Source organism: Cololabis saira, chromosome 8 (assembly GCF_033807715.1).
Source record: "Cololabis saira isolate AMF1-May2022 chromosome 8, fColSai1.1, whole genome shotgun sequence".
NCBI lineage: Eukaryota > Metazoa > Chordata > Actinopteri > Beloniformes > Belonidae > Cololabis > Cololabis saira.
The window spans coordinates 48812141-48826132 of NC_084594.1; the positions used below are offsets into that span (position 1 = coordinate 48812141).

The 13992-nt window shown below is 42.0% G+C and overlaps 1 protein-coding gene across 7 annotated transcripts in view; it reads right to left on the reverse strand.

Annotated features, from left to right (window-relative positions):
- Positions 1-2229: 2229 nt before the first annotated feature.
- Positions 2230-13992, reverse strand: part of ptpdc1a (protein tyrosine phosphatase domain containing 1a) — a 41812-nt gene continuing 30049 nt past the window's right edge. For 3 of the 7 annotated variants that reach the window (XM_061728191.1, XM_061728192.1, XM_061728190.1), the window contains 5 exons: positions 12093-12230; positions 10911-12010; positions 10237-10407; positions 5209-5319; positions 2230-5137 (listed from right to left, as the gene is read on the reverse strand). In XM_061728191.1, coding sequence (XP_061584175.1) covers positions 5009-5137; positions 5209-5319; positions 10237-10407; positions 10911-12010; positions 12093-12230 — 1649 coding nt within the window. In that variant the 3' untranslated portion in view covers positions 2230-5008. The remainder of the gene's footprint in view (positions 5138-5208; positions 5320-10236; positions 10408-10910; positions 12011-12092; positions 12231-13992) is intronic. The other 4 variants (XR_009783005.1, XR_009783003.1, XR_009783004.1 and 1 more) reach the window with 4 other exon arrangements.

A 13992-nucleotide genomic window follows, 5' to 3' on the forward strand; every position in this document is an offset into this window, starting at 1 on the left:
CCAGAATATTATGTGCTGCTGTTCTCTCTTCATTTTGGCGATAATCTTTCCTCTTTTAATTGGACTCTGCAACCCATGAACATTGAGTGTTATGAATCTATATTCCTGTTGAGACATTTATCTTTAAACGAAAATTTATTTCCTCCACCATAAACCCCCAAGGTGACCTTAACCTTCGAACTTGCATAAGAACAGTAACAGAGAACTTGAAAATTGGAAATACACAGATATAGAAAATTAAAGAAAAAAATAAAGAAACAAAGAAAGGGGCTTCCATAACAAAAAAACCCATTAAGACAGGGGTTCGTTTGGAGAGGGAGGCCTCCAGAAAATGAAGGGTCTCTCCAGTGCAGTCTGACATAACTCAGTTAAGAGTATTAATTCAGTGCACGTCTGGACTAAGTTGAACCGGCTCCCAGATCCGCGGTCTGGTGTATTAGTCTATTAATAGCAAACCATCGTGACACTCATGCTGACAAAGTCAGGAGTTATGGAAATAAAAGTAAAAAGACTAACCTAACACAGTGTCCCATTTTTAAATAATGTCAATTATTTCTTCGCTCTGATGCCGTTTTAGTTCACTGTGCTGATCGGTCTTACCGCAGGGATGTCAAACAGATATTTGGGTGATGTTCATCACTGCGTGGAGGATGCGTCCCCGGAGTTGCGGCGAAATCCACTCAGTATCTTCCGCGCTCTCTCTCCGTCCGTGCCCGGGTTCCGCCGCTTGGCCACCACCGTCTGCCAGGAAGATTTTTCCAGCCTTTTCATCGGAGCCGCCGTGGACGTGGAGGGCCCTTCGCTGCTGTTGTCGTCCGGTGCAAGCCCTCTTTTCCTCAGGTCCTGTATGGCCTCCGCCGCGCTGTTATATGTAACGGGACCACCGTCGAAAAACACTCTGAGCTTTGCTGGCGGCGGGGTATGAAAGCGGAGACCTTTTTCCTTTAAAAGCTTTCTGATGGGAGCATACGCTTTCCTCTTCTTTTGGGTCTCAGCCGGATAGTCCTGATCAAAGTAGATCCTCTGTTGACCGAGGCGTATCTCCCCCTTTTTCCACGCAGAGTGAAGTATCAGCTCTTTGGTTTTATACTCCAAAAAGTAAATCACCACGGAGCGAGGGTTGACATTTTGCGGTGGTTTAGCTCCCAGTGCGCGGTGACAGCGCTGTATGCCAAGTTCAGTGTCCTGAAGCGACAATTCAGCCTTAATAAAACTTTCCATAAACTCCTGCAGGCTGCTTCCCTCCGTGTCCTCCGGAATCCCGTACACACGGATATTATTTCTCCGTGAGCGTGCCTCCATATCGGTCAGCTTGGCTTGAATTTGGTCCTGATTACTCAGAGACTCCGACAGCACCTCTTTCACCGCGGCGGTCCATTCCTCCATGTCGGATACACGCTGCAGCGCCTCCTCCGCTTTATCTCTCGTCTCCTTCACGTCGGCTACAATCTCATTCAGTTTTTCATTGACATCATCCCTGAAACTAGCTAAATCTCTCTTCACATCACCTGAGAGGTCAACTCGAAGGCAGCTTAGTTGCTCTTTCACGTCCGCTCGGATGGCTAAGATATCACTGTGAATAGCCCCGATGCTGGCTGCCAGGCCCTCCATCGCCATGTGCTCGTCAGTCGCGTTGTCGTTGACTTTTCCCGTCAGGTTTAACTCACTTTCGTCTTGTGTCTGGGTCGGTTTGCTGTTATCTTTCCGCGTCTTTCCCCTGGTCATCCTTTATTTTAAAACTCAATACGGTTGAAATAGCTCTAATACAGGAGATTTAGCAGACCGTTCTGGGAGCACCTGTTCAACACGTCCGCTCACCTCAGCGCCATGACCGGAAGCCACGGCCCCAAAGCATTTTGAGGTTTATGTGGGTTCCTCCAATGAACCCACCCTCGTTTACACTGATCACAATCCTCTCATTTTCCTGAACCAGATGCGGAACACCAATCGGAGGTTGATGAGATGGTCTATCTTTTTACAGTACTTCAATGTGGAGGTCAGGCATGTCCGTGGCAAAGATAATGTCCTGGCCGACACATTGTCACGCTCCTTTTCTGATGTTGTGGTTTCTATTTTCGAGCCATATTATTTCAATGTTATTTGTGTGGAGACCGCAACAATGGATGTTTTTGATGTGCCCTGAAGCATTTTTGAGTGAGGTACATTATCTCATATGTGCACGCAGATGTGGGATGTGTGCAGACAAATTATGATAAATGATATTCATGATTGTTTTATTTGTGCGTAATGCATAAAACATATACAGGAACACACTTGTTATTCCTTATTTTTCTTTTTTTCCCCCTTTGCTGTCACCAATGAATGCTAAACAATATCTAAAGTATAAAATAGATCAAAATTTGTGCGGTGTGTATTGTTTTAATATCTCATTGCTTGGTGTGATATTGATTTGCCTGACGCGGCTGGATCTGTGAGTCTTTGTTCACTAAGATGGTTGTAAAGACTGGGTCAGCAGCATCTTTCATTTCCTTCTTAATGAAAGAGATTCTTAAGCTAAGAGCAACTCTGGGAAACGCGATTTTCTTTCACAGGCTCCTTAAGAAGGTTTGAAAGAAGTCTTTCGCTGTTAAGAGCTCCTTAACTGATCTGGGAAACCAGGCCCTTATCTGTAGTAGGGGAGGTTAATAAAACCGACTACTTCCCAGGTATTTTTTGTGAAGCATTGACATAGTGGATGATATTTGTGATGCATGGATGGTATTTACTATATCTAGCCTAACAGAAAAATGGCAGACCAAACGCTCTTACAAAATTCATGGAGTTAGCCCTATGACGAATACAAATGATGACCTTTTTAGCTGGTCTGACTGGTATGATATAACTGCTCTATATATTTATCTAATATTTTCTTCAACTGATCTTGAATATCAGGTAATATCCTATTTTTCATGTAAAACTTTGAATAAGTCTTGCTTCAAACAAGTCCAGAAAAAGAAATGAAATGTAAAACAGCAATTTGTTTGGGGAAAAAAATGCAATTTGACCTTTTTCACGATAACTCTACCCATTAAATATGAAAAACGTCAAATAAATTAAATTAAATTTTATTCATTTAGCGTTGATTACAACACAAGTGTCTCCAGGCGCTTTCCAGGGATCAGAACACATGACCCCTGAGCAGTTATACAATGGCAGGTAAAAACTCCCCTGGTGGGAGAAAAACCTGGACCAGGACCTGGACCATAAGGGGGGCCCTGGACCAGGACCTGGACCATAAGGGGGGACCTGGACCAGGACCTGGACCATAAGGGGGGACCTGGACCAGGACCTGGACCATAAGGGGGACCTGGACCAGGACCTGGACCATAAGGGGGTAGAAACCTGGACCAGGACCTGGACCATAAGGGGGGACCTGGACCAGGACCTGGACCATAAGGGGGGACCTGGACCAGGACCTGGATCATAAGGGGGGCCCTGGACCAGGACCTGGACCATAAGGGGGGCCCTGGACCAGGACCTGGACCATAAGGGGGGACCTGGACCAGGACCTGGACCATAAGGGGGGACCTGGACCAGGACCTGGATCATAAGGGGGGACCTGGACCAGGACCTGGACCATAAGGGGGTAGAAACCTGGACCAGGACCTGGACCATAAGGGGGGACCTGGACCAGGACCTGGACCATAAGGGGGACCTGGACCAGGACCTAGACTATAAGGGGGACCTGGACCAGGACCTGGACCATAAGGGGGACCTGGACCAGGACCTGGACCATAAGGGGGACCTGGACCAGGACCTGGACCATAAGGGGGACCTGGACCAGGACCTGGACCATAAGGGGGACCTGGACCAGGACCTGGACCATAAGGGGGACCTGGACCAGGACCTGGACCTCTAATGAATAAGTGAGGGTTGATCTGAAAAAAGGAAAGAGAAGGAGGGATAGACACGGCTCAGTGGGTCAGTATGTGTGGGCCGATAGCAGTCTGGAGCTGTGATTACATGCAACAATCTAGAGTTTACACCAACTAGAGGCTTTACTAAACACAAAGGGTTTCAGTTTGGTTTTAAAGGTGGAGGTGGTGTCAGCCTCCTTAACACACACACACACACACACACACACACACACACACACACACACACACACACACACACACACACACACACACACACACACACACACACACACACACACACACACACACACACACACACACACACACACACACACACACACACACACACACACACACACACACTTTAAAGGCAGACAGTTTCAACATTGTTCTTCCTATAACAGCAGATTGTTTTACAAGTGCATTAATGTCAACACAGTAGGAAAAGAGGTTTATCTTGTTACACAGTGTTAAGGACATAGAGTTGATTGGAGAAGCATGTGCACAGTGGCCTACTTCATTTGTGCTGCCAAAAAAAAGAAAGAAAAAAGAAAGAAAAAAAAAAGAATAGCTTCACATCTGACTTTTGAAAGAAAAAAAATATACTTTAAAAGAATGAGGCAATCTTGCAAGTTGTCTTTACGTTATCCCCTCTAAACCAAGTGCACCATGTACCTCACACATAAATATTTGAAAAAATAAGAGACACTTTAATATCTGTACAGACAAAAATTGTTTAAAAAAATCTTTTAGCCACCACTCTAACAGTTAAGTTACATATTTAAATAACATTACATCGAAACAGAGGAAGCCCACCTTCAATATCTTCCTTGTAGCTATGAATACAAGCAACTACTTCCTCATAAATATTTAAGTAGAACTTAGAAGTGTTTTAAATTAAGGGAAAAGAAAAAAAGAAGTGTTTGAAAGTGAGCACAGTGGCACATTAACATTGACAATGACAGTATGTGGTGTCCATTAAGACCTTCAAAGAAAACACTAAAGAAAGAAATGCTAAAATGTCTGATGACATACACTCTTCTAAAAAGGCTTCAAATGTCCCAGATTGGCAATTATCCACAGTAAGTGGTGCAAGGAACTGGCTATGGATGCAGTAATGCCAGTAAGTGAGTGTGGAACCCAGTTCCAGACTAATGGTGCCGTGGATCAGAAGTGTTCACTCCCTTCACAGCTTTGTCATGCAGCTCATAAAGAACGGGAGTCAGAACTGCTCTCAGTGTCGTAAACAGTGACTCGTTCTGGTCTGAAGCCGGATCCATCTGGAAGGCAAAAGAAAATGTCTTCATGTCCACATTTCAATAAAATCAATATACTTAGTTTTAATACCTACTTTAGTAAAGGCTTTGATTATTTGGGTAAGAAAACGAGCCACCACTTCTTCAGGCTCTGGCAGGAGATGGGCAGCACAGTTCAGGATACAGAGTAGCGTGAGCCGGCGCTCCTGCAGAGAAAAGATGATCACATTCATGACAGCATTTCAGCTTTAACATTCCTTGGCCATTATTGAAAGCCAGCCACAGAGTCCATTACACAAAATATTGCTTTACTTAAAGTTCATTAACTTAAATTTTGATCAAGCGGTTAATTTAAAGCTTTAACAGGAAGGCTGTATAAGCTGTATCTATCACAGCTATTGCAGAAATGATCCAAATCCTGCTAAATGAAGACACTGATGTTACCAACGTGCTTTAGAGGTACACTGACTAATGCAGGGGTGCTCACACTTTTTCAGCATGAGAGCTACTTATAAAATGATCAAGTCAAAATGATCTACCACCTACTACAAAAAATGCAAAACATATATTTAATTATAAATATATTGAGGATTCTTTATATCGCATGAGCCAATATTGCACAACACAACACAATTAACTATGTTCACTCAAAAAACTAAGGATCCTACCAAGAAATGTTCTTATTTCTAACCTAAAAATGCCATTACACCTGATAACACACATAACTTAAAAGGTTAGGTGTTTTTCCCACGTGTTTCAATTGAACTTTCATTTGTGTCAAGCAAATTTGAAGTTCTAGTTAAGTTTTAAGTTAGAGTTTTGGCAGTGTTCAAAATAAAATGATGAGCCCTGCTGTATTGGAGCACATTAGACACCAGTGCTGCTTGTTTTATCCATGAATGACTACGGACCTAAAATTGAAAACTACCCAGTTAGCTTCATTACGTTTTTATTTTTCTGACATTTTCTGCCTTTTCTTTTAGTTAAAACTGTGGTGGGAACAGAGGTTTATATACCGGGTAAAGGCTGATTTATGGTTCCGCGTTACAACAACGCAGAATGGTGCGCGTCGCTGCGTACCCTACGCCGTAGGCTACGGCTACGCCGTGGAGAGCCTGCACGCCAGCGCAGCACCGCCAGCTGGAACGGCGCTCTACGCCCTCGCCGGAGAGCGCCGTAGACTCTGCGTCGATTTAACGCGGAACAATAATTTTGGCTTTAGAGGGGGAACATAGGAGAACGGACCAGAAGAATATAGCGTGGATTAAAAATAAAAATTAAAGCACTGAACTACATGTGTCTCCCGTCTGGGCCGTTGCAGACTGCCTGAGCATGACATGTTACAAAACAAACATATCCGCCGCCTCTTTCTTCCCCCTTTAACGTGCGCAGCGCATGGATGTATGGCGCAGCGTCAGCGCGTTGTGTCGCATTAAATGTAGTCCGAGCGTAATACGAGGATTTGAGCTGGTGAAATTAAACAGAAAAAAAAAGAAATTAAACGATTCCTCGAGGCAGAGAAAATTCCTCTATCATTTTTTGTAATCGAATTACTCGAATTATTCGAGGAATCGTTTCAGCCCTAGAAAAAACCAAAGGCTGAAAACTGGCCGAAACTCGCTGACAAGCTAGTTAGTTAGCACTTAGCGCAGTTGTTTGCTCATGCGCAGCGACCTATGACCTCAGACAAAATTCAGATGTCATCTGATTGGCTGCCCTGTATGTCAATCAAAAGACGGGATGGATGATAGGTTGACGTCAATTTTTTTAATGTCATGCGATCTACCAATAATACCTTTGCGATCGACTGGTAGATCGCGATCGACGTATTGAGCACCCCTGGACTAAAGTATGTGATCCTAGAAGCTGGATTTTCATATCAATGTGATTAGAAACAAATGCTCTCAACATTTTATGAGAGGAAGGCTTGGGCAGGTAATTGTGATAAAATAAATCAGACTTGGTTGATTTAAGATAAGATAATTTCCAGATTTTTACATGCCAATGATTATTAATTTCTTCATGTCCACAAAAGTTACCCATGTGCAGAATGTTTAGCTGTGTATTTGCAAACTAAGAAGTCATATTAGACTTAGTTCTGAAACACCTTACAGCGTTGTTACCAAATTCTTTGGAAAGATCTTTGGCAAGACCACAATCTTCAAAAAAATCAATGCGTTCCAAACAGATGTAAGAATAATAATAAGAAAAGATAAAATAATAAGAAAATATCACAATCTCCAAAACACATGATTTCTAAAACATGTGACAACAGTTTTATAGTAATAGAACAAAACAAAACAAAACACATGATCATTGACTTTCGCAAAAACAGTGCTCCCAACCAAGAGGCTACAGTTTTAAAAGGTCAGGCAGTGGAGTGTGTCAGCACATATAAATATCTGGGAACTGTTATCGACAACAAACTGAACTTTGAGGAAAACTGTCAAGCTGTGTACAAAAAGGGACGTGAGAAAACTGTCCACTTTCTTGTTTTATCATGCTTTTATAGAATCAGTTTTATCTTTCTGTCTTGCTTCATGGTTTGGAAATGCGTCCCTTAAAAACAAAAACTGTTTAAACCAAATCGTGAAATGGTTGAGCAAGCTGATTGGTGAGTCTCAGCTTCAGCCAGAATCCCTGTATTCTAACCAGTTATAGAGGATAGCTGGCCCTATTTTAAAAGACAACTCCCACCCTCTTAAAGGTGAGTTTATTTTAAAAGACAACTCCACCCTCTTAAAGGTGAGTTTATTTTAAAAGACAACTCCACCCTCTTAAAGGTGAGTTTATTTTAAAAGACAACTCCACCCTCTGAAAGGTGAGTTTATTTTAAAAGACAACTCCACCCTCTTAAAGGTGAGTTTCAGCTGCTCCATCAGGACGGAGGTTCATGGTTCCTGCTTGTAAAACTAAACGTTACAAAAATAGCTTTGTACCAGCAGCCATCAGTGCTATTAACAAGTGAGGGAACTGCAACATAACCTTGTATTTATGTTTTGTATTGTTTCTTTTATGTTGTTTTTATGAAAAGGCACATTTTTTATCCTTTTGCTTGGTTTGAATATTTTAGTGTTTTTATCTACTGATGTTTTAACTTATCTTGATTCTTATCTTGGGGCCGTCCTTCTTGTTCTTTGTTCTTTTAGCCAAAGCACTGTTGTTACTTTATATTATCCTGTGTTGTTGAGTGCATGGTTTTAGATTGTATTGTATGAGAAGGCTCTCACTGTGAACCAAATTTACCCAAGGGTACTATAAATACATCTATCTATCTATCTAGAAGGTGTGTTGAACAGAGTAATATGACTATTGATACAAAATAGCAGAATGAATAATACAGTGTTCCATTTCGATTGCAAAATGGATGACAGCACAAATAAAGTTGAGGCAAAGATCTTGAATGACCAAGTCTGTCTCCCATACTCGAGCTGGTTGAGTTTGCTTTTTATCGAATAAAAATGTAAACGGTTGAACAACAATGGCACCTCATCCATGACAAGATTCCCTGACAGTCATGTCAAGTGTCAGGGAACCCTGAGGCCACGTTCAGACTGCAGGCAAATCATATCTGATTCCTTCTCATATCCGATTTTCAGGGCTGACTGTCCACACTGTTTTTAGCAAGTGTCCAAATCGGATCTGGCTCTGTTCAAACTGGGCCACATCATTGACTGATCTGACGGGTTGCCGTAGCAACAGCGTCGGAGCGGAGGCGTCACCCAGCGCGTGTATTGTGTGAAGTCATGTCATTGCGACATCAAAAACAATAACAATATGGAGCCAGCTCCCATGCTGTTCCATACCTGTAAAGCTGGGCATACACTGTGCAATATTTTAAATCCTTTGAGACTGCCCCATCTCACTTTAATCCTCCCGTCGAACCTCTGTGTGCTGGAACTCGAGGCTGGTTTTGGGGCAGGGGTGGGCTGTGCCCCCCCAAACGTGCGTCCTGCCCACCCGATCAAAGGTTATGGGGATCCTTTATTTTTTTATAATATTATATATATATAAAAAATCCCAAAATATCTGTACCGTTCCTGATTGGGTCGGCACTGCGCATCATTTTTAGACATAACAATGAACGCATACCGGCGGAGGGACCCGACGTCCCAGCAAAATAAGAAACAGAGAAAAGTGTTCAGAACAAAACCACAGGCAAACTAACAAACACACCAACAAAGCTCAGAGTTAACAAAACGAACCAGCAATGAACAACTGGCAGCCCTGCTCTCTAACCTCTCCTCCTGATGAGCTGACGGGCTGCAGGTTCAGGCTCACAGCGCGACTGAAGGCTGATTTATGGTTCCGCGTTACACAAACGCAGAGCCTACAGCGTAGGGTACGCGGGGACCCGCACCGTACGTGGAAATGCAGTCTTTTGCTATTAAAACATGATTTGTAATGTGAATTTGCAACACTTAAACTACAAATAATAGTTTTTGTGAAAGGATGAGTAGCTCCACAACTGGACATGGGCGGGTGGTTTGGAGCATGGGTCTGGGACAGTCATATCCGATCTGAGTGTTTGGATGTTCAGACTGAGACGCATCTGCCCAAATGCGATATAAATGCGATATGAAACTACCTCCCGGAGGTGGTTTGATCTGGTTTGCAAAAATCGGATCTCATGCGGTTTGGGACTGTTCAGACTTCAAAAGAGTCATCCAGTTTCAATCTGGATGGGCTAAAAATCGGATATTGGCTGGCAGTCTGAACGCGGCCTTAGTGTACGAGCAGATGGGAACAAAGTTATTTCCCTACAAATGCTTGACTGAGTATGTTTTAAAAGATGCTAGTTCTTAATAAAATCAAGCATTGATGCTTCAAAACCCTTCATTGTTGCAATCTAAGTTTTTTTATTTTAAGAACAGGGGTTGGTGCGTTACACATGTTATTAAACATTTCTTGAATGAAATATATTATATTTTAAATACATATTTCAGTGCAAAGATGGAACTTAATCAGACTGTAGACATTTGTCAATATTCAATAATCAGTCAACTGAGACTGAAATTATGTTATTTGCATGTGGATCGAAATAAATTCAGTCTTAGTAAACAGGCATTTATATTTTAACTTAAAAATGCATTTAAGGTCCTACAGAAGATACTCAACAATACCTTTTCCATAGTGTTGAGAGCGTTTCTTGGGTTAAAGGTGTTTATGTCGTGGGTGCTGATCACCGGGTCCTTGAGCTGCTCCAGCCACGACCACATGAGAGCAGAGAGGACCAGCGGGTCTGTCTCCGTCCTCAACCGCTCCCAGCTCTCCTCTCCGGAGTTCAGCTCCGTCTACACAACAACGCTCACAATTACCTTACTGAAATATGGAAGAGGTTTGAGCCATGGAAAAAAATCTGACTAAAATGGGCAGCACAATTCAGTAATTTAAACAAAAGGAATTGATTGAGATCTATTCAAAAAAGTGTTTTAAGATTGAAATTTCCTTTGACAACTGAATAAAAAAACTCAACTTTCACTGTGTTGTTCAATCATACATTCAGAAATTGTATTTAAAAGATAAAAAAAAAGTCTTTATGTTCCAATGAGCAAGCACCTATTTTGCAAAAGAGGCAATAACATCTTCAGTTACAGGGGAGTAAGTCCCATCATTTTTCTCTTGAAATTCCCATAATTGCACTGTTAGAAAAATGTTATGACAAAGTATGTTTCTGTTAAAAAAAATAATTTGGACTTTGCACAGAGCACAGGCGGCATCTATTTGATCAATCAAGCAAGAGATATCAGCACATCAGTTTAATTACACAATTCTCCATGTAAATCCGTGAGAGTACCTGCCACATTGAGACCTTGTAGGAAAGTTGATGGTCTGTCAGATCCATGGCCAGCGCTCTCGCCACCAACAAGCGCCTGTTCTCTGATGAAAGTTCAGACTGGAGGGTGATGAGAGGAACGTCTGTGACACCACCTCTGTTAGTACATCTTTCTGCTGGGGGATCGGGCTCTTCCTCATCTGTTACTTGTTTGCTCTTGGATGACAGGACAGGCAGTGTGGCATTATAGAGGGATTTCCATTCATACTCAGATAGTTCTAAAGTGAATTCCTGATGCAGCTTATGCTGTGGCTTTTTGAAAGTAGATCCATTGTCTTCTCCAGGTTTGGTTTTGATATCTTGAATGCTGCTCACATCGTCTTGGGAAGAAAGGTAGCAGCTACTTGGAGTGTTACAGACGGCGAGGCTGCTGTGAGACAACGAGGGCCTGATCAAGCAGTCGACGGGGTTGTTGCTCTCAACATTTGCTGATAGGTGCTGCCAATGATGAAGCACAGAGTCGCTGAGGCACCTGGTGATGCACAGAGAAAACCTTGGAAACTTTTGAAAATGTGTCTGGCTCCATAGAGGGTCCAGCTCACTGTCACTGGTGAGAGACGGGTTGTAGGCAGATGGAGACGGTTGTGTTGGTAGATTTAAAGTAGGTAATGTACAAAGTAAGCCAGGGACTCCTTTCCCTTTCATTTCCCTTCCAAGCTGCCACAAGGCCTGATGGGAAACAGTGTTGTCCACTTCAGCGGTGAGGTCAGGGATCTCCAACCACTCCTCCTCAATTGCTACTTGTGTGTTTGATGCAATGTCGATTAGACGCTTGCATATGAGGTGGACGATCTTTGGCACATTCTTCATCTGCCGCGCTTCATAGCCGTGCAGCAGGTGACGCTGCCGGATTAGGTACTGAGACAAGGTAACGGCACTTGCTTTGGGGTCTGCACAAGAAAACACACTTCGCAAAGGAACCAGGAACTGAGCAAACTCCCGGACACACAGCAGCTGACCTCGGGTCTGGATAGAGTTGGGTCTTTTGGCTCGTACAAACAAGATAGCTTGATCTGCATTCATCTGAGAGGTGAAGACCAAGTAACAAGCAAGCAACACACCTGAGGAAAGAAAACAGATATAGAAAACGTGTATATTTAAAAGCAAAAATGAAAAGCAACTCTAACAATAAATGTTACACACCTGTTCTTCCAAGACCTGCATGGCAGTGGACTGCCATTTTTCCCTCTTGAACAGCAAAAGACATGACTTTCACCATATCCAGAATAGTAGTCAGAGATGCTACACCATAGTCTTTCCATCCAAAGTTGTAGTAGTAGACTGAAATAAACAAAAATAGAATAAAGAGTTATTTATTACCTCTGTTTAAGAGTTTTTGTCAGCTACAACTAGTTTTCATTTTGAACGTAACTTCTTTAATCCACCCTTTGATTGCTTTTTAAAATTAAAAGTAGATGCAGGATAACAGGACATGACCCAAAGAGGAAATGCAACCTCAGATTGATCAGAAGGATAGAGCTGATTCTAAAAAATAAAAGCCAATGAAAACATTCAAAGACACCCAAACTCAAGATACAGCATGTTAGCTCCTGATGGTTCCATCCCATCACATTGGTACAACAAGGGCTCCATGAAGGAAGAACCAGGAGTACTCTACTAGTCACAAGACAAACATAAAAAGCAAGACTAATCAGTGAACATAGATGTTGACAAGCCATGAAGTTTAGCAGAGAATGTCCTTTGGCCTGATTGGACAAAAATGCAACAACTCAGACTAGAATAGAGATTTATTGTCATTGCACAACAAAAATTCAATGCACTCACATATTTTTTAAGGTAGCATAATAAATAGGCAATACAATGGTACAGTCTCATTCATGTCATCATACACAACAACAAAAAGATACACAGAGAAAGTAAAGTCTTGGGAAAGTTTAGTAAAATAGTAAACCCAAAATAATACATGCAGTATATTTTCATTGTTACAATCAATGTGAATAATGAATGTTTGAACATTTAGCTTAAGACAGACCAGGATTATTCCTAACACAGGGAAACAAGCACACTTTTTTAATCTTTTAAAATCAAATGCTAAGGCCCCTTGCAGCTTTAATGTAGCCCAGCCATGTTCTTTTGTGATTGTGGTTACTACTAGTACTACTAATCTATAATTCATGAATCCGTGTTTGAAAGTTCTGATTAATAAAAAAGTTTATCAACAATGATTTTACCGATGGATAACGGCAACAATATGTTTCAAGAATTCGTCACAGATGGGAAAACCCTGTTACAGTCTGGGTAATAGACTGTAGCCCTATGATGATGATGATATTAATAATAATAATAATAATAATAATAATAATAATAATAATGTTTTGCTTATCCAGTAAAATCTTAGACAGAAATATGTATACTATATACATAATGGCCCATTTACGTGACACTTGTTTGTTGTTCATATAATCTTAATGCAATGATTCATAAAGAGCTTACCTTTATCTTTTATTTTTGAAAGAAAAAAATGCTGGCTGCGTAGCAGGTCGGGGATTATTTTGCATTATCAAAACTTCCAATTGACGTTGGTTTGGCTCTTTTCTAAACCTACCTGTGATCACTGATACACATATTGGACTGTCAAAGTTAACGCGTTAATAACACATCAATGCAAACTTTTTTTTTCTCTTGACATTAACGCACACGTTTCAGGAAATATGACCATCGGACCAACCTGTAGTTTGGAGAAACAAGAAGGGATACAACTGTAAAAGGCAGAACTGACAAACTACAAGAAACATCGGGGAGCTACAGGGGTGTGTCTTATCCCCGCGGCTCTTCTCCCTCTACACCAAGGACCTCCGATCGGCCTACCCTTCTGTCAAGCTGCTGAAATACGCAGATGACACTTCCATCGTGGGGCTGATCAAAGACGGCAAGGAGGACGACTGCAGGTCAGAGGTGGAGAGAACAGTGAACAAGTGCAGGGACTACGACCTCATCAGCAATGAAGCTAAAAATGTGGAACTGGTCATTGACTTCCGTAAAGACACTCCCGTCAAGGCTCCCATCATCATCAACAAAAAAC